The sequence below is a fragment of the Pelobates fuscus genome, chromosome 12, assembly GCF_036172605.1.
Source record: "Pelobates fuscus isolate aPelFus1 chromosome 12, aPelFus1.pri, whole genome shotgun sequence".
Lineage (NCBI taxonomy): Eukaryota > Metazoa > Chordata > Amphibia > Anura > Pelobatidae > Pelobates > Pelobates fuscus.
The window spans coordinates 101,815,386-101,837,096 of record NC_086328.1 but is presented as its reverse complement, the minus strand read 5'-3'; the positions used below and the strand labels follow the sequence as shown (position 1 = coordinate 101,837,096).

Below are 21,711 nucleotides of genomic sequence, written 5' to 3'. Positions count from 1 at the left end.
ATTTAAAACAGTTTAGTAGATAAACCCCAAAGAAAACATGTATGGATTTAATTATTGCAAACCCTCCCCTTCTAACCCCACCCAGACTTGCTGTGGCTGTCCAATCACAGACTTCCAAATGCAGCTCAATGAGAAGTCTTTGCCAGGCAGGTGCTCTGGGCAGTTGCTGCCTCTTAAATGTATCTCCACTGAGCTAAACAAACCAGGAAGTAGCATGACCTGTTGTCTGATTGACAGCCAGTGGGGTGTAACAAGGTTAAGTTATAAAAGTGCCCCTTTAAAGTCAGGATTTTACTGATTGCAAGCTCTTTTCTATATATTATATGGATGCTATGTTTAATATTACTAATATGTCTTCCCTCAGGCTTCACTATGAAAATAAGGTGGTGTTTCTTATGCAATTCCTAGATTACTTTTGTAGAACTTACAATCTATTTTCCCTACAATCTATTTTATACTTTCCAACACTCAAATAGTTAATTTTCCCAGCTTTCCTGTAATCTCTTGCACACCCGCCGGGCTGCCTATACTCAAATAATTAAACCTATCCACTTCTCCTGCAATGTATTTTAATCCCTCAGGCACTTTAACAGTTAAACCTTCCAACTGCCCTGCAATTTGTTACCCTGCAGCACTCACATAGTTAAATCTTTATCCGGTCCACATTCTGATAATGAGGGGTTAAATCTTTATCTGGTCTTTATCTGGTCTTTTTAAATGTGAGCGAGATCTGTCATGGCTGCTTAATAACTAGCTTGTGATGTAATAAATTGTTAGCCACAACTCTACATCAAACTGTGTTCTATAAAAATGTCCACTCGCCCAACATCCAGAAACAGCCTCATAGGATCTGGGACTTGTTGTCCATAAATTCCCGATGTCTGGGTATTACTTTAGCTTAGCTAATACACCCCTCCCCCCCAGATACAGAGTACTAGTAGGAATTTAATCCAACACAATTCTGTTTTTAATTTCAGTTCATTACATTGTATAAATGTTTCAGTCACTCTCCAAAGACTCTTGATGGTTGGGTGAAACAGGGATGCGCTTCATTTGGAGATATAAATATATATAAAAAATAATAATAAGTGATGCGCAGTTAATCTGTGCGAATATTCCTACTGCCTGGATAAGCATGTTATCGCATTATTAAAATGATATGTGTCAGTTTCATTACCCCCTCATTAGATCCATTTTCCTATTATCACTAGTTGTATATATGTTACATTCTCTCACGCCTAATTAACCCTTTTAAAAATAATATTAGGTGAGCGCCATTTGAAAATTGCATTCGTCCATTGAATCCATTATTAGAAGTACCAGGTTATCATTATTCTGTATCACCCAATTAATGATTTGGACAAATTGAAATAATGAAAAGTTACACAACAGTTGTAACAAACTTTTTTAGTGTTTTCTATTTAATACAGTTTAAATTTTAATTAAATGTCTTTGCAAAAGGCCCTAAAAATGTATTTTATTCAAAGTAAATTCAGGTCCCATAATTCTTGGCATACGTGCATCATTTTTTAGAAAATGTATTTTACAGACAACACACCATACTGCACATCTTATACAATGGCATTTAATGTGCTAAAAAATTGACCATCAACGTATAATCGTGCATTTGAGTTTCTTGTGTAAGGAGTTCCAGTGCATTCATTATAATATATAAGTTTTTCAGCCACAACATTAAAACCTTCTGCCTAATATCATCTAGCCCCCCCCCCCCCTTGTGCTGCCAAAACAGCTCTGATGCATCAAAGCATGGGCTCCACAAGACCTCTGAACGTGTCCTGTGGTATTTGGCACCAAGACATTCGCAGCAGATACTATAAATCCTGTAAGTTGCAAGGTTGGGCCTCCATTGATTGGATTTATTGTTCCAGCACATCCCACAGATGTTCAATCTGATTGATAGCTGGGGTATTTGGAGGCCAAGACTACACCTTGAACTCTTTGTCATGTTCCTCAAACCTGACGCCGGTTCACCGGTAGTGTTTGCTTGCACTTCTTTTGGTAGGTACTAACCATTGCATACTAGGTACATCCTACAAGACTTGCCATTTTGGTGATGCTCTGACGGAGTCGTCTAGCCATCACTTATTGACCATAGCATAGAGTTACTCAGGTCTTTTGCTTTCCCATTTTTCCTGCTTTCAACACATAGTTACATAGTTACATAGTTACATAGCTGAAAAGGGACTTGGCGTCCATCAAGTTCAGACTTCCTCACATTTGTTTTTGCTGTTGATCCAAAAGAAGGCCAGAAACACAGTCTGAAGCGCTTCCAATTTTGCAAAAAAAATCCTTCTTGACCCCAAAAAGGCAGTCAGATGTCTCCTTGGATCAAGCAACTATTACCCCACTAATTAGAAATGATATCCCTGTATGTTATGTTTTTGCAAGTATTTATCCAATTTGTGTTTAAACATCTGTATGGACTCTGATACAATCACCTCTTCAGGCAGAGAATTCCACATCCTTATAGTTCTTACTGTAAAAAAACCTTTTCTTTGCCTTAGACTTTGCCACTCCTTTCTTCCAGCCTAAATTTGTGACTTTGTGTCCTACGTATAGCCCTGTTTATGAATAGACTTCCACGTAATGGTTTGTATTGGCCCCGAATATATTTGTATAATGTTATCATATCGCCACTGAGGTGCCGTTTTTCCAAACTAAAGAGATTCAAAAAATGTTTAACCTTTCTTCATAACTAAAATGCTCCATTCCTTTGATCAATTTTGTAGCTCGTCTCTGCACTTTTTTTTTTTGGAACATGAAATTCAAGGTGCCATTGTACTGATATAATCAATGTTATTCAATTCACCAGTACGTGGTTTTAATGTTGTGGCTGATTAGTGTATGTATAATTGTCCATGTGTTCAGTCTAATGCAAGGAAGAGTTTATCAAAAATATATGTAATTGATGTAAACGTAAAGAAACCTAAAAACAACAGAACATTTTGAAAACAAGTCCATTGTGTGTGAGATGATTTGGGTTCTAAATCTGAAGCAAATTTAAAGAAAATTAGCCAAAGGGAGAGAGGGGAAGGCAATGTTTCACAGAAACAAACCTAGTGACGAAGGTTTGTGGCACACGCTCATTGTACGTTTAGAGAAAGAAGTTTAACACGAAGGAATAACTGCCATAAGAGACCTAGGGATAACGAAAGAAGCAGCAACTACAGGTACATTCGTTATGGTGACACAATCAGGGTTATAAAGTGTGAATTCAAAGTGAATTTCAAATTTAAAGGGAAACTCCAGTGCCAGGAAAACAATCCGTTTTCCTGGCACTGGAGGGTCCCTCTCCCTCCCACCCCCCAATCCCAAGTTGCTGAAGGGGTGAAAACCCCTTCAGTCACTTACCAGGGGCAGCGACAGGTCCCACGTCGCTGCTTCCTCCTCCCCCGCCGCTCCTCCTTCTGGTTACGTCGGCCGGTGGGCGAGACTGATCTCGCCCGCCGGCCGAGGAGACCTAATGCGCATGCGCGGCAATGCCGCGCATGCGCATTAGCGCACCCCATAGGAAAGCATTGAAAATGAATTTCAATGCTTCCCTATGGGGAATAGAGCGACGCTGGAGGTCCTCACACAGCGTGAGGACGTCCAGCGACGCTCTAGCACAGAAAACCTGTGCTATGAAGCAGGAAGTGTCCTCTAGTGGCTGTCTAATAGACAGCCACTAGGGGAGGACTTAACCCTGCAAGGTAAATATTGCAGTTTTAAAAAAACTGCAATAATTACACTTGCAGGGTTAAGGGTAGTGGGAGTTGGCACCCAGACCACTCCAATGAGCTGAAGTGGTCTGGGTGCCTGGAGTGTCCCTTTAAGGTCAAAACTGAAAACATTGCTGACTCAGCTTCAATTGCTGTGAACAACGTATCAACAACCGATTCATTAAATGTTATGAGAGGAATAACATTAAACAAAAAAGACTCAGAGGGGATATGAGAGCACTATACAAATATATACAGGGTCAGTACAAACCGCTATGTGCTGACCTGTTCATTAGCAGGTAGATACAACAGACAAGACGTCACCCATTGAGACTGAAAGAAAGGAGATTTCACTTACAGCATTAGATAGGGTTCAATACAGTAAGAGCAATAAAGATGTGGAATTCTCTACTAAGAGGTTGCTTTATCAGATTCTATAGATGTTTGTATGGTTTGTTTAGTTTAGGTTTGTTTGCTTTTTTAATTGAATAGTCAAGGATATAATTGATATGTATGTAAACAGGCTGTTGCTCTACTACTATGTAGTCAAGATGGATTTTTTCCCCCTTTTTGTAGCATAACTGGAAATTGCTTCAAATTGGATTTTTTTTTGCCTTCTTTTGCATCAACAGCTTAACGGAATTGGTTTTAAATATTGAACTCGAAGTAGTTTTTTAATCATAGTTACAATGTACCTGTGTAGCTATGATATCGATAATGCAGACAAGTTAAAACATGTTTTCCATTAGGTAAAAGTATGTCTAATGTAGGATTGCCCACCTACCATCCACAAGTAAGTACAAAAAAAATGGAAAATTAAAAATAGAAATTAGTCCAAAATATGGCAAATTGAATGCCAATTTACTGTTTAGTGGATAGGCCTCTACACAGCCCTCTACAATTCTCACTAATCTGTATCCATGTGAACTTTGGGTCTGTTTCCTTTGATTACACGGTGGTTTCCAAAAAGATGCAGTTTTCCGATGAAATTAAGACTCGGATACCATTCATTCTGCAACTGGAGCCTGCGAGCGGTGAATCAGATCCTGATATTGAAAAAATAATACTTTTCTCTACCCCATGTGCATAGAAAGTTATTTCAGGTTAGGGAAAGCTTCACCCTGCCAGAACTGGCACAGTCAACATAAAGAGCGAACAGTTGGTAAGTTCTAATGACTAATCAGTCCGTTAAAATTCGGGGCCTCCTCCGGAGCAAAGCGCTTTCAAACAGCCCTGCTCTCTGCTGCTTGTGTAACGCACAAAAATCAGGAACATATGAAGGAAATTAAGCTCTCATCTAACAGAGACACACACCTGTCAAGTCCAGAGGAACAAAGCCTGGTCCCTGGGGCTCTCTGTAGCTCCCAAAGACCACTAGCAATGCGCACCCTCTGCACATTGTCTATGGAGCTCAATAAATCATTTCACATCAGCTGGGCTTGTCTGCAAAGCCCCCCTCTGCAATCACTCACATATGCTTATTTTAATATAGGAGAATTATGTTTAAAACAGATTTTTGCAATTAAATATTTCTAAAGAAAAGGTGATTGGTTCCTTTGGGAGAACGTGCTTTGTTGAGTATCGTTACCCAGTAATTTTATAGCTATGTATCTAAGAGCCATTGGGTGGCGGTGGGTCACACTGGGTAGTAGAACTGGTAAATTAATAAATAAATACATTGTTTAGATTTGGATTATTTGGCTAACACTGAGTAGACTTGGCTAACCAGGTAGCATGGGCAAGCATATTGATCTGTCTGGAATCATTGGATAAAGTCATGTACAGAGTTATTCATTTAAGTGAAAATCGCCTGGAATTCCCAGTGATTTCAAATTTAGCTGGAAACAGGCTCTTTCTAATTTGGAAATTCACTTTAAATTCCTGGCAATACTCACTTTAATACCTCCCAAGTGTCCTTATTTAGGAGGGACAGTCCCTATATAGGAGGGACAGTCCCTATATAGGAGGAACAGTCCCTATTTTGTACCCATATCCCTCTTTTCTATCTGAATACCCCTCCTTTCTAGGTTTAGAAATCTGTGTTTAGAAATCAGTCTGTTTAAATAAAATAAATAAATAAATTACATTTTAGTTCTATAAATTGTTATTAGTAAGTAAGAAGAGCCCTGCCCCTGGCCACACTCAGAATAGTCCTACCCCTGGACACACCCCAGAAATAAAAGTGTCCCTCGTTGTCCATGTAAAATGTTGGGGGTATGCAGTTAGTGTCAATATCTAGTAGAGCTATATAAAGAAATCCTCTGGACTCCAAGGGCAGGGAAAACATGACCGCTGCCCAGAACTTGGGGGGTGGACAATATGGCATACAATGTTGCAAGATGGGGTACAATTTATATCAGGGAGGAGACTTATCAGTCAGTGAAGAATAAGTTGAGGGAGCCTGACTAGTTTCTCCTCGCACCACCGCTCCTTTTTTCGATGTTCCCCCTTTATTTAATTGACGTGAAATTGTGTTTTTGTTCTTTTAGATTTGTTGTGGTTTGTTTTTTCTCTCCCTTATTGTTTTGACAAAATCCCAGCTTGTTTTGTTTTGCCATTAAATGGGTGTAAAATCCCTGCATGCTCTCTGGTTTCCTTAAACTTAAATCTTTTAATTTGTACCAATTCAAACTCTGGCATTAATTATTCTTATTTTCAGCGGTTCTGGTTCCTATAGATAGAGGCAGAGAAATGTAAATATCTAACCAGGCGTGCCTCAATCAGGGCAAAATTGGCAAACTAGATAGAATCAGCTTCTCTGAAGATGAGAAGGAAGTGAATAAAGCTTTATGTAGACAGTTTAGATGTATCTCACCATTAGTTATGTTCATGTTATATATTTATCGTAGAACAGTCTGTAGCCAGTTGGTGGGAGAAACATTGTGTCTCGACCATTGCCCACTGTCACTGCCTGTGTGGCTTCATGCGGGAGCAGGGAATAAGGTCTATGCCATTGAAGAAAAGAGCAGGGAGTTGGACAAAGAGACAAGTCAACGATGGAATAATAACTGAACTCTGGAGAGCTTTGGGGATCAGATGGTGGGAAGCATTTTGGGGTTAATGTAGTAGAAAGAATTTTGGATTTCAGGAGGGAATAAGACATGTGTTGGTTTAAATAAAAGGAAGTGATCTGCAGTCCAGGACATAAAGTTTATTATCTTTGTGGACATTTAATTAATTCTCCCCACACTTACTCTTCTTCTGTTATTCACTAAACAGTGTGAACATACAGAACAATAAGACAATACAGGCACAACGGATTGCAGACAACGTCCAATTTGGCTTTTTTTTGCCAAAATATTATTTTGACAATTTAGCCCAATATTCACTTTAGTGAATAAGGCAAGTAATGAATCGTAGTAAACAGGACAGACTGAAAAGGGACGTGTCATATAATGCGCTGACAAAATAGCAGCATTTATCTCCACGCAGCCTGATTTACACGGGGTCACGCCACATTATGAAAGTTACACTGTATCAGTTTGTTTTCTGGGAGATGTTTAACGGAAATGACTTATTATGATTAGATTCTTCATCTGTGTCATGTGAAAATCATCTTGTCTTCCCACGTCGGGTACGGGCACATAGTGTTGATTTCCCACACTCTCGTTTACGTGCGTCACAATATTTAATAGTGTGTTAATGCTTTTATAATACAAATCACAATGCGTCCCATGGAAATAAAAGGATAATATGGGTTAATTTGCTGTAAGGCACATTGAGGACAGTGCGATACAATCCTCTCCTCTATGTAATGACCCTAGAATAACAATTTCCTTAGACTTGAGAAAAGAAGTATCTCCCGAAAGCTTGTCATTTCAAATTCTGTTAGTCCAGTTATTACAGGTAGTTTTGTGTCAGATTAGATTATTTTACTGGTTGAGGTACAAGGAGCTTTGAGGTACTGGTAGTTTTGGATCAGATAAGATTATTTTACCAGTAGAGGTAATGGGAATTTCGAGCCTGATTTATCAAATTTTTTACCATTAGAGGTTGAGTGCCTTTTGGACTAGATTATTTTATAAAATCCACTGTCAGCGTTGGGGTATATATTTTGAGAGAACTATTTCGTATTTAACCCCTTAAGGACCAAACTTCTGGAATAAAAGGGAATCATGACATGTCACACATGTCATGTGTCCTTAAGGGGTTAAATACCCTTCTTTGTAACTCAATAGTAAGTAATTATCTAAATATCCAAAGGGATTAAATCAGAGGAATAATGCACTTTCGTAATAATCATAATCTTATATTATGATGCGCACTTTGCTGTTTTTTTTTTTTCCAGCTGCCAGTTTTGTTTGCTAAACTGGCGATTTGGGGAGAATTGACAAGGGAACAGAAAAAAAATGACCAAACAACGATATTCACTAAACTGTGAATTGTCAGGAATTCTTCTGAGAATTAGCCCAAAATAACCAAACTGCAAACATTGCTCATGTTGGGTATTTTTATAGTTCCCTGGAGAATTCCTGCCAATTCCCAACTCAGGGTAACCCATGCAAATTAGCTGAATTGGAAACGTTCTCACTTGTTTATTTTTCTAGTTCGCCTGTTTTGGCTCAAACTTTCCATTTCCTTCTCTGTTCTGCAGTCCAGTTTGACTAAAACCTCACATATTAATAAGAAACACACAAACCAGACGTTCTACATTCAGCAATAGTAAATGTCACAAGAGGCTGATTCTCCAAATATTGTAAAACAGCAAAATCGTCCCAAACGGCCACTCAGCGAGCCTAATGCAGGTTCGCTGGGGTAAGGAATACGGAAAGCAGAAGTCAGACCCTAAAAGGCATAGTTAAAATGCGAATAACAATGCAGGGGAAGATTAGCCCAGATATCACAAGTGAGGATGACAAATACAAATAGATAGAAAATGTGCTGGTCCTGACTTTAATAAGATGGTGAGACCTTCCCAGGATAATATTTGAAACCGTTTTCAATTGTTGCATATCTGTCCAAGCTAAAGACAGTTTACAAACAAAGACACACAGCCTACTGAGGGTATTGAAAGGCAGCTATGATTTGATTGTAGCTTGTTCTTTTTTCTTTTTGCAGATGCTGTCGTTGGATAAAACCGACTCCAACATTCAATAAAGAAAAGGTCTACCTCTTAAAACTGGAGGTCAATTACATACTTAATGATGAAGCATATCTTTAAATATAGTCCTTCTATTATTCTCCTTGCAAAAAAATTAATTAACCGGGTCATACAGGACATGTAGGCTAATGCGCTATGTAATTATTCCTGATCTTTCGACATGCACTCCACGTAAAGAGATAGTCCTTATTCAGCTCCCGAGCACTTCAATTTCTAGTGGTTAATCACACGAAAAAATAACAGGGTATTTTTCTTAAATAAGAGTCACTATCTTTGTTTCTTTGTTGCCGAATATTTTACGATTCATTTAAATAAATGAGCCAGGTTGGTAGCTGATAGGGCCATTTATGTGAAAAGGTTCCATTTACATTATATGGTTATGACATTGTGTCTTTCAATCAGAATCAAACTATATGTTTTTATTTCCAAACCAGATCTTCTGAGAAATGGGTTTTAAAAGACAATCGTCCAGGATCATACCAAACGTTTTAGAAATGGGTTAGGATATCGAAAAACATCTTGTATGTCAGTGATTGTTGAGTACAGTATTCAAAAGATGTCACCTTTGCCATTGTTTGTCGAGGTATAGTTAGAGTTTAGTTACCTCTAGCGATACACAATTAACCCTGTGTAACCATAGTGAGTGTGAAGATCATAGTTTGATACATACTAGTCACTCGGAACAAATGGTGCTATACAAACTACAACAGTAGAGGTAAGACTCGATAGTGAGGATAGTGAGGATTACACATTCACACAATCATTCTACACTGAGCTATCAGTTTGTACAATGCTATCAGTCAATACATGCTATAAGCAAATGCAATGCCATCAGCCAACACAATGCCATTAGCCAATACAATGCCATCAGTCTACTCATTCCCTCAACTTGCTTGCCATGTGTTTGCATAATACCAGTCTACACAATGCTATCAGTCTACAAAACATAATTCTTGGCAGAAAACCATCTGTTTATACATTGTTATTAGTCTACATAATGTTGCCAGTTTATACAATGTCACCAGCCCATGCAATGGCGATATTACACAATGCCACCAGCCCATGCAATGGCGATATTACACATTGCCACCAGTCCATGCAATGTCGATATTGCACAATGCAACCAGTCCATGCAATGCCGATATTACACAATGCCACCAGTCCATGCAGTGCCGATATTACACAATGCTGCCAATCCATGCAATGCTGATATTACACAATGCCACCAGTCCATGCAATGCCAATATTGCGCAATGCCACCAGTCCATGCAATGTCGATATTGCACAATGCAACCAGTCCATGCAATGCCAATATTACACAATGCCACCAGTCCATGCAGTGCCGATATTACACAATGCCACCAGTCCATGCAATGCCAATATTGCACAATGCCACCAGTCCATGCAGTGCCGATATTACACAATGCCACCAGTCCATGCAATGCCAATATTACACAATGCCACCAGTCCATGCAGTGCCGATATTACACAATGCCACCAGTCCATGCAATGCCAATATTATACAATGCCACCAGTCCATGCAATGCCAATATTACACAATGCCACCAGTCCAGCAATGCTGATATTACACAATGCCACCAGTCCATGCAATACCGATATTCCACAATGCCACCAGTCCATGCAATGCTGATATTACACAATGCCGTCAGTCTACAAAATGTCAACCCATGAAAGTTACTATGGGCAGAGCTGGTCAGAGTAACTCCTAGCCATCACGTATCTATGCCCGACACACAGTTTGTTCATCTTTCTCAAAATAAAAAGAATTTAGCATATTTAACATGTTTGCAGTTTTATCTCAATGGATCTGGAACCACTGGTCCTAATCATTTATAAAACATTATATTGTTCTATGTTGTAGTGTTCACTATTGAGGTCAGATTGTGAAAAATCTTTAAACCTGACATAAAAAAGCAATGTAAGATGTATGTAGTCCTAATCTGGAACATGCTTCTACATACATCAAACCATCTACAGACAATGTTTTATTTAAGTATAAATATTCCCCATTTTACTATAGGCAGGTATGTGTAACTTCCCGTTCATCTGTGATATAATGACTAAAACAGGTCAGTCACATTCAAGATGAGGGGATTTTTAATGCAATGCTGCCAAAAGCTTTGGGAAGATTTGTTTTATTCAATTTCCTAGATATGGCTTTTTTTTATTTTTTATTAAAGGGCATGGACATCGCATTTGATGCAAATTAAGATACATTTCCCATGATTCCTCTCTTAAATATACTTGTTTAAGTGCAGATTGTGCCGTTGTCAGGATTGAGCGCCCATTTCATTTACTGAGATTTCTACGAGAAAGGGCGACTCACAGTGAGTGAAATCAGTCACAACTCAGCGTTGGCAACCCTGCGATCTCCACCTCACTCGCACTCACTTACCCAACAAGAAGAATTCATTGTCATGATCATATGGGAGTCAATTTCTACCGAGTTTAGACATTAGAGTGAATTAAATGTTGTATATAAACCAGCTTAAAACAGTACTTACATCACCATTTGTATATTTGCTGTATGATTATCAGGATGTATCACATTTTTAAAAGCACCAACATGTCCTGTGGGATATATATGTACTAATATATATCACTGCATGCATATGTACTGTAGTTGTATTGTATGGATAGTTACTGGGTGTTTTATGTTGCTTGAAATACAAGAAGCTCCTTCTAACCTGTTGGAGACAAAGTTGATGGTAGTTTTTTTTTTTTTTCCTGCATTTAATCTTTATTTTGAAATAAATGCCAATGGGTGTTAGATGCCTGCATTATTTTTAGTATAATCCGTGTAAGAGATTTCAGTAGGCGGTAGCCATGCGAAGTCCGTTGCCACGGCAACATCTTTCGATTGAATAGTAGGTAATTGCCAACCTACAACAGAGGGTAGCATAATTTCTAAGTGCTGCGCACTATTCACTGTTCAATCTGGCTCCAGGATTGGCCTGAATTCTCCAAACCACCGACAGACTTGAATTTCTCAGCCACGTTTATTGGATGGAATTCCAGTTCGCCTGGACTCCACAGGACACGTTAGGATCAATCAGAACCTGATACAGGCAATCAGCTAAAATTATATTACCATTTACTGCGCGTCCAGTAACGGCTAAAACGGACACTGTGTGCTGGCCGAGAGCTTTTAATGTCTTATTGCATACAATGCTCACAGTATCCTCACACTTAAAATATTATATGAATTTTACAGAGCTATAGTATATGCTGGCACGTTATAGAAAATTATAATAATGTGAAGGGAATACATGACCTATTAAAATCAGAGGATGCGCGTGGATGACGGTTAGCAAGCATTATTATAAAGGTTATAAATTATACATATTTACTGTAACGTGTTCTATCTTTAGGGAATGCTGCGTACCCCCTGTATAGGAGAATATGCCGATATCTCGGGGTTTAGTTGCTTTGTAGTCCTAAGGAAGCAATAATCCCATCTCTGCTCTATGAACAGGAAATAGGAAATGTTGGATTGCTTCCTGTTTCTAAACACTGATTTATGGAAGTGAAGTCGTAGTTTTTTCTTTGCCAGTAACATTCCTGGATCGTAATGCTAGGTCAGTCAGATACGTAGTTAGCTCAGAGACAAAATGGATTCTACGGGGCATGCCATCCTCGTAAAAACAAAATCTCAGTTGTTTCTGAAATCTAATGTTTTCAGTTTCCATACCCAAATATATTTTAATGCTTAATTCAACCTCATAAATTATAGCGTTTAATGTGATCCCACTTTAGAAATCACATTTTAACATTACAGGAGCTATTATTCTTCAGTTCATGGAATGCGGGAGAAAGGACTTACGCTGTATATTAAATTACATATGGATTATAATGTAGGCTAGGTTATAATATGAACATGCGAGCTGTAATGCACCTTATACACAGTTTGTGGCAGTTTTCGATGTTGTCCTGTGGAAGTAGGACAAGTGTCATAATTTCTGTCTAATCTCAGAATTGACATACCACGCCATGACACGTCAGAGCTGAAATTCAGGGGCGCTTAGGGCATGGCAGGCTCTGTGGGCACAGATGAAAAGGTGGGCTCTGCGGGCACTGAGGACCAAGCGGGTGCTGCAGACTCTGCAGGCAAAGTGGGCGCTGCTAAATCTGCGGGCACTGTGGACACTGCAGGAGTGGTATGGTGTTTCGGCACAGGCGGCGCTGTTGACACTGCGGGGTACTGACCTGAATTTGCTGCTGTAAGATATTGATTTTGTGTTGCTGCTGGAGTAGCTGCTGCTGTTGTCTTGCGATCTGTTACAAATACAATAATTTCCGTTAGTAAACACGCATTCAATAGGACAATCCACCAACAGCAATTTTTAAAGCAGTCAATAGATCTGTACCACAAAAATATATTTTTCACGGCTTCTACCAGTTTTTGAATATCTTCTAATTCGGGCATGTCCAACCTGCGCCCCTCCCCCCCCCCCCCCCAGATGTTGCTGAACTACAACTCCCATGATTCTTTCAATTAAACAGATAGCCAGGGAATCATGGGAGTTGTAGTTCAGCAACATCTGGGGGGGGGGGGGGGGCGCAGGTTGGACAGCCCTGTTCTAATTGGACGCTTACTGTGGTTCAGAGGAGCTGAAAGGGCTAATAACACTGAATGCCCTGTTTGTTTATTCACTAAACATCAAATAGTTGTGAATTGAAAAACAAATTGCAAAATTTAGGTAAAAAGTAATGATTTGTAAAATTCTCCTAGTAAGTCACAGCTCGGCTATTGATCCAAAATATTGCAATTCAGTTAAAAACAGTTCCCTGTTTAGTAAATAACCCACCTGCCATTTAAAGGAACACTATAGTGTGAGGGATACAAATGTATAGTCCTGACACTATAGAGTTAAAAAGCCATTTTAGGTGGTCGGCCCCACTTTACCTCCGTCCCACTTTACTCACCTGTATTCCAGAGCCGCACAGGTCCGATGTGGCTGACTCCACCCCACTTTCTTGGATGAGATCATCAAAATGGACAATCTCAACCAAACCAATGCTATCCCATGAGAAAGCACAGGGAGGCTAATATGCATGCACGGCAAAGCATTGCGGTGCACCAATTAGCATCCCTTGTAGAGAATTAGATTGTTTTACATTGAGCCAACATTTCAATGAGATATAAAGAGAAAGGAGACTGGGCAGCTGGCATCTGATGGTCTTCCTAACACAAGGAAGGCGTTTCTTCACATTGATCTTTGTTGTTTTAGCTTTTAAAATGACCAATGAAGATTTTATTATTTTTTTATTTTAAACTCTTTTATCATGCCCTTTATTCTACAAGTTAGCAGTTGTTGAGCGTAGTGCACAGTTTTGTGAATAAACCACTTAAATTAAGGCGCCAAATGCACAGTTTAGTAAAATCAACCATATAAAGTAGGGAGCTCCGAGCACTGCTTAGTGAATAAACCATCTAGGTTAGGCAGTGCTGTCAAACATGGACCACAATACCGACTCCCAGTCACAGAGAGACGTCCACAGTCGGAGGAAAGTTCAGGTACATGGAACAATCTAAACTCCTCAATACTTTCTCACCTTTTGGGTGTCACACGAAAACACAAAAATGACATCACATCTGATGACATAATTTACCAGAAATCTGGTCACAATACACTGTACAACACTACAGACCATGTTGGTGTTTTATAAATAAATAACAATCTAAAGGACAGTGCTGGAGTTCTGTGCCAGGTGATCTCCAAACATCACCAGGAATGAGGCTGTCTTAAAAGACATTTCATTATACAGCTAAGCGAAGTCTGTATGAGGTGATGAGGTCAATTTGGGGGTTCAGTATTGCCCCGTTTCCATTGAGCGGTTCGGGTCGGTACGGTCTGGTACGCTTTTTTGAGTGTTTCCATTATGAAAGTGGCCCATACAACTGAACCAAACTGCACTCCTGGGCCCCCTTCAGATGTAAGTCCATATGAAATGGTACGGTTAGGGCGGAGTTACAGTATACAATCCATTGATTGGTGGACAGGAAAACGTCAATGCTCACGACAAATGACATTTTGTCTAAACCCTGCATGCTCCCTGGCGGTCCGACTTGCAGTGGAAACGAGGTATTAGGGTGTAAGAAAAAATATCTCAATCCATGCTATATTCATTGTGATGTAGAAAAGAAATGCAAAAATATGCATAAATTCTGTAACTTAGATTCTCCTAAATACAGCAACATTTACTGTTTAACATATCACAGCAATGCTTAGCCCTAAATGGAACCCAAAGGGTTAATGCACACCATGAAACCCTCTTTCCAAACATGGCGGGTACAGGCTCTTGAATCACGTATGCCACACAGAAAGCACCATGTGCTGAAATATCGAATGTTATCTACCAATTGGTCGAGCTACAAGCTTGCTTCATTGAGCATGACAAGCTAGCTTTAAGTGTCATTTAATTTTCATTTTGAAATATAATTACTGAGTGTTCGCTGTAAGATATCACTCGTCTGCAAATGTGTCAAGATTAATTTGAGCTAGCTTATTCACAAGTGTCAATAGTTAATTACTGGATCGTCTCAGGATGGAGAAATGACATTCTGACTCCAGATTTTTTATTTCCTTATTTTTTATTTATTTAATTTATTTTTATCTTTTATTTTTTTCATTTGGGGACAATCGGATATTCCTGAACCTGGACAAATATTCAAACACCTAAAAGATCATAAAACACAACTCATTAAAACTAGCCAAGCATGCCTCCATCTAAACTGCATTTAAATTAAAAAATATATATATAATAATTTCAGCGTTAATCACATATTTTTTTATTTTTTTTTTAAAACTGCACATTAATCTGGGTCTGTCTGATCCAATCCTCCTGGGTCTGTAATTTGCAAGTATTGTTGTTAAAACGTTTCATGGCTGAAACCGTCTATTTTTTCTTCCATATTTTGTGTCCCACTTGAGATTGTAGAAAAAAGTTTACTGATCTTTCTTCACAAGTTTAAAGAGATGAAATGTTTGTTGGGGAATAGATGATAGAAAGCTAAGGGGTGATTGACAGCTTTGCCTGCCGCACATGACAATGTCCTATATTTTATATTAACTGCTTAAATGCCAAGAGTATACTGTGCTGGGGAGTCTCCGATATAACAGATTGCGAGGTTTGCAGAACAAATAAGGAACTCAAAACTGAAGAGTAAGCTCTCTCATTGTGCAGTGTGTATGAGTGTATCCCAGAGCTCCCCAGCTATAAAACTCTCAGTAATGTGCAGTATGTATGTGTGTTTTACAGAGCTCCCCAGCAATAGAAGCTCAGAGTGATGCGTAGTGTGTATAATTGTGTCAACAGAGCTCCACAGTAATAAAACTCACAGTAATGCGTATGGTGTATGAGTGTATCACAGAGCTCCACAGCTATAAAACTCACAGTAACGAGTGTTGTGTTTTCCTGAATCTCAGACTTCTGCACATGAAAGTGCATTTTAAACAGTTTGTATTAATTTTGTATAAACATGTTGCTCTAGTGCTAATTGTTCTAATTGCATATAGCATTATATGTTCCTTATGGAATTGGTCATTTGGATTATTTGAATGGGATCAAGTTAGGGCGTCATACTTGTGATCTGGAATACGCAGATATTGTTGGGAGTGCGGGGAATGACCACTTACCACCCAATCTCAAGCTACCTGCAGCCTGCGTCCGTTCACCTTGCTGGCCTCTGTCTTGGGTATCTACGGGCCATATTACATATCAGAGGCTTCACCGAGGCACAATGTCATAATGTGATTTGACGACCCCTACGCCGCCAATAAAGGCAATGTTATCCCTGTTCCCGCCAGCGAGTCTCATTGGCTTGTTGATCCAAGGTTAAATCTGACGGTCATTTTGGAGTCAAGAAGGATTTACCCAATTTTGTGGCAAAACATGAAATCAATTCAATATGGGTTTCACCCCTTCTTTTGGATCTCGGCAGATACTGAGTTGTGTGAATGGATGAATATTAATATATATATATATATATATATATATATATATATATATATATATATATATATATATATATTACAATATCTCTATGCAGCTATGTAAGTTCAAAAATGATCTTGTGCCGTGACCCCCACGTGTCTCACCTGTTCCTGCTGCTGACGCGCAAGGTCCATCTGCTGCCTTTGTTTTTCTATCTGTGACGCTGCTAGTTTCTTCTGCTCGTCATGTGCGGCGAGGAGTTGCTCTCTCAGGCTGATTAGCTGCGTTATCATTGTAGAAAGCTGACGTTCTTTTTCTGCTAAGCTTTCTGGAGTACCTGGATTAAAAACAGAGAAAAAAAAATTATGAGATATGAGGTTGGTCATCATTTTCCATCAAAACTGCATCCATAAATGGGCATTCACCACAGGATATTCACCAAACAATACCAGAGCGTTCACTGAGCAACTAAGATTGCTTAATGAGAAAATTGGAGGTGTAAAAAAAAGTACAACAAATAAATTTAGAACATTATAGAACTACTTTTTTTTGCAAGAGTAATAATTGTACTTTACACACTGTGTACATTTATACTTTAAGAATTAAAGGGACACTCTGATCACTGAAACAACTTTAGCTTAATGAAGCAGTTTTGGTGTATAGATGAAGTACCTGCAGTCTCACTGCTCAATCCTCTGCCATTTAGGACTTAAATCTCCTAAATGTTTATACAGCCCTAGCCACACCTCCCTGCATGTGACTTGCACAGCCTTCCTAAGCACTTCCTGGAATAGACTCCTACTACAGTCTGCAGCAGCCTCCAGGGTGAGACTCTATAAAGTTAGATAAAGAAAAAAGAAACTTCAAAGGAAGAAACAAGAAGCATATTTGGGTCATATTGTAGCATAATGTGACGATTTTATTTTATTCATATAATTTGAATATTTAATCATTGGATAATGTTATACATATTATTTTACTAATATCTATTTTCACAGAATGTGTATACATGTCCAGCATGAAGTGCTGGACTAGATGGGAAGGATCAGCTATGCTGCAGAACATGATGAAGACACATGATTTTAGAGGATTAGGAAAATAACTGAAAAAGACAAACAAATAAAAGTTTTTTTTTTTAATTATTTAACTTGCCATGGTCAAGTTCATTAATAATCTGCATTGTATAGTTTTCTTTCTAGTTTAATATTGTGATATTGAAAAAAATATGCATTTTATAATTTAGTCTTTGTTTTAAGTAGAGAGTACTCTTTACCTGTAGTTCCTACCTACTGGGCTGTACATGTTCCCGGTTTGTAAATCTCAAGCTGTATCTAAACTCCGCAATAGCTGGCATCTCTATGATCGAAACTCTGCAATAGCTGGCATCTCTATGATCGAAACTCTGCAATAGCTGGCATCTCTATGTTCGAAACTCTGCAATAGCTGGCAACTCTATGATCGAAACTCTGCAATAGCTGGCAACTCTATGATCGAAACTCTGCAATAGCTGGTATCTCTATGATCGAAACTCTGCAATAGCTGGCATCTCTTTGATCGAAACTCTGCAATAGCTGGCATTTCTATGATAGGGGGGGGACTTACAGGGGGTTAAAAGAGAGAGTCTTCCCTACTGGCACCGCACCTGCCTGGAATTCTTGGATAGTTCAGGTGGATCTGCAGTCCCTCGGGTCTGCTCCAACTGAAGTATTTTAATTTCACTAAACACATGATTTATTTTACATCTCCAATGAGAAAGGCAGTTTGTCTTAATAGAGTTTGTCATCTCCCTGGCCTGTCCTTTGCAATTTACACTCAGGCGGAGATGTTGGAGGTATGGAGAACAGCAGCCGCTTTATATTTCATCTACTCCCAAAAAGCACCTGGAAGTATCTATTCACCGTGTTGGCATGTGGCAATCCACATCCGAATTAACTATATTTCCATCACTAGTGAAGAGTTTTTTCCGTAAAAGTGCTACATTTGATACTCATTTTATTAGGTTTTGGTTGTTTTTTAAAAAAAAAAAAAAAAAGGCCCTCCAGTAAGAGACGGCTTTTAATATGTGCCATTTTTTGCCTTTATTTTTTCAGCATCCATAAATAGGAATAGTTTTTTTTTCTCTTTTAGATATAATGAGGAGCTGTAAAAATAAAAAGCATCAAAGTCACTTTTACAGGGCAGATGGTGACTGCTAGGGAGTGAAGAAATTAAACTCTCAGCAGATCAAGCAGATTTCGGTGTAATCAGCAATTCATTTGGTAAATGTTCTGTTTGTCTGGTTGGTTAATATGTCTCCGATCTAAATGTGTGCTGAGCTTCTCCTGACTGTCTCGGAGGGTCTCTGTAAGGACTGGTGCAGGTTCCCGCACAGATTTTGTATTGAAAGTCCCAGTGCATTTTCTATATAACATTATAAAATGCATTTGTTTACTTACTTCTGGTGATATGTCTTAGACATATTTTAAAAAGACAGACATCTCAAAGCATCTTTTCTAGTTAAAAAAAAAAAAAAAGAATTGCAAATAAATATGTCTATATTTATTTACATTAAACTGCATAATTCTTGAACCTCAGGTTGACAGAAGAATTTATGGAGCCTTTGTAAAGTCCTTCTCTAATAACCATTTGTTTCCTAATTTGACCCAAAAAAAATATTTAAAAAAATAAAATAAAAACATTTGTATCTCACAATCTCTCCTCAACCCACTCTAGTTTATTAAATTTATTTTGTGTACTAATTATTAAATGCCCCATCCTCCCCCTATCTCAATGCTCTTTAATTCTTTAATTTTGTCTGAATAGATTTCTTTGAAAAAAAAAAAAAAAAAAAAAAAAGAACAAAAAATCTTTACATTTTTGCATGTCTAAAAAGTACAGATCTGCAAACATTTTTAAAAGTTTGGTTATCTTTTGTCTCATAAACACACATGCAGAAATATATATTAATATGTATATGTATATATATATATATATATATATATATATATAATATAGGTGCTACATAGTATAGTTTATTGAACTATATATATTTATGATAGTGGCTAGTGACACAGTTGACTCGTTTCATTTTAATGAGCAAATTTGTAAACAAAAGTTTGTGAGTCAAGGACACGTCAAGAACAGAAACTAAATGTTTTAGGTCAAGCACAGAAAAATGTTCGCCTGTACATTTCCGATTAGCGTATATTGTGTTTAGCATTTTTGGCAAGATCTTCCCTTATTCATCCCAAAACACACTGCCAGCGACCAATGATGAGATATGTCACCTGGACAAGAAAGGATTTCACAGCAAGTAATTCACAGCTAACGTCTTACAATTAATATTTATCAACAGCTTCTAGACAAATCAATGAAGGGATGGACGGATATATAGCAAAATATGTATCAAACAGTGAACTAAAGAGAGATTCCGATATCTATCCAATAAATAAGTCTCATTGATTGGACTTTCTACTGTCACACTTTTACGCAGGGCCCTTTTCACACAACCACCAGCCCCACCTTAGAAGTCAGCTTAAAAATGAATATAGAATCTTCTGATATCTTATGGAAAGGACATCGACGGAGTGGTGGTCTGACAGAACCAGGCTCCGTATGACTAGTTAAAGGTCTTGGGCTCTCAGGCTTCTGAGGACACCGCCCTGCTAAGTGCATTCTCCCTTACCGTGAATTTAGTTTAGGAAATGCCACAGATAGCTGTTACAGATACAATTCCTCCAATATGTGTAGAACAGTACAAGCTGAGATATAATAAGCGGTAAAGTGGAGGATGTTTTACCTGGCATACAACTCGTAGTATCTTCACTTCACCAGTTCCATATGGTACTGACGTGTAGGTATCTATATGTGTCACATATTAATATGTGTGTACTTCCGTTTGTTTGTGAGTTTGTTTTTATATTTCAGTGTATATGTGAATTTGTGTGTGTATTTCAATGTATGTGTAAGTTTGTGTGTACATTGCAGTGTACGTGTGAGTTTGTGTGTGTGTATTTCAGTGTATGTATGAGTTTGTGTGTATTTCAGTTTAAGTGTGAGTTTTTTGTATGTATTTCAGTGTATATGTGACTTTGTGTGTATTTCAGTGTATGTGTGAGTTTGTGTGTGTGTGTATTTCAGTGTATGTGTGAGTTTGTGTTTTTCTTTCAGTGCATGGGTGAGTTTGTGTGTCTGCCAGTATATGTAATAATTTGTGTTTATGTGTGTATTTCAGTGTATGTGTGATTTTGTGTGTGTGTATCAGTGTATGTGTAAGTTAGTGTGTGTCTTTCAGTGTATGTGTGAGTTTGTTTCTGCTAGTGTATGTGTGAGTTTGTGTTTATGTGCATATTTCAGTGCATGTGTGAGTTTGTGTAAATGTGTGTGTGATTTTCCTTTTTAAACTCACTTCTTTAAAATGTCAAAGTAAGGCCAAAAAAGGTCAAATGGAAGAAAAAAGAAATGAAAAACAGGACAGAACAGAAGAAAGTAACAATTGAATGGAAGGTCTAGCGAGATAAAAGCCACTCTGTGATGTCCACAGTCATTGCTCTAACTTTGGAACTGAGTAAAAACGAAGGTTAAAAAGATTTCTACTCCAAAGGCCCCAAACACATCATAAGATAAAGGCTTTGAGTACAAAACAACCACAAAGATGTCTATTATTTCATCCAGCATTGGTTACAACAGCTGAACCAATATGATTAAGTTCTGAATGACTTTTTTAACGCCAGAATACTGACAAGCCTTTGTCTCTGCATCAGATAGCTATTGTTGGTGCTCCCTTGTGCTTCTTGGCACTTTGTGAAAATGAGAACTTAAATAAATGCTTTAATTGTCTTCTTCTGCACATCACGGCAAACGGGAGCCCAGCAAACATGCTTAGCGTGCAAAGGACGGAGGCTGCGCCTCACAAAAGGTGTTACATTATTTCTGCTCTCTGCAAACTGT

General features: G+C 38.4%; 1 protein-coding gene across 6 annotated transcripts in view; it reads right to left on the bottom strand.

The window, feature by feature from the left end:
* Nucleotides 1-21,711, bottom strand: part of SOX6 (SRY-box transcription factor 6) — a 380,567-nt gene that overhangs the window by 121,128 nt on the left and 237,728 nt on the right. For all 6 annotated transcript variants that reach the window (XM_063437585.1, XM_063437584.1, XM_063437583.1 and 3 more), the window contains 2 exons: nucleotides 16,947-17,119; nucleotides 13,051-13,119 (listed from right to left, as the gene is read on the bottom strand). In XM_063437585.1, coding sequence (XP_063293655.1) covers nucleotides 13,051-13,119; nucleotides 16,947-17,119 — 242 coding nt within the window. The remainder of the gene's footprint in view (nucleotides 1-13,050; nucleotides 13,120-16,946; nucleotides 17,120-21,711) is intronic.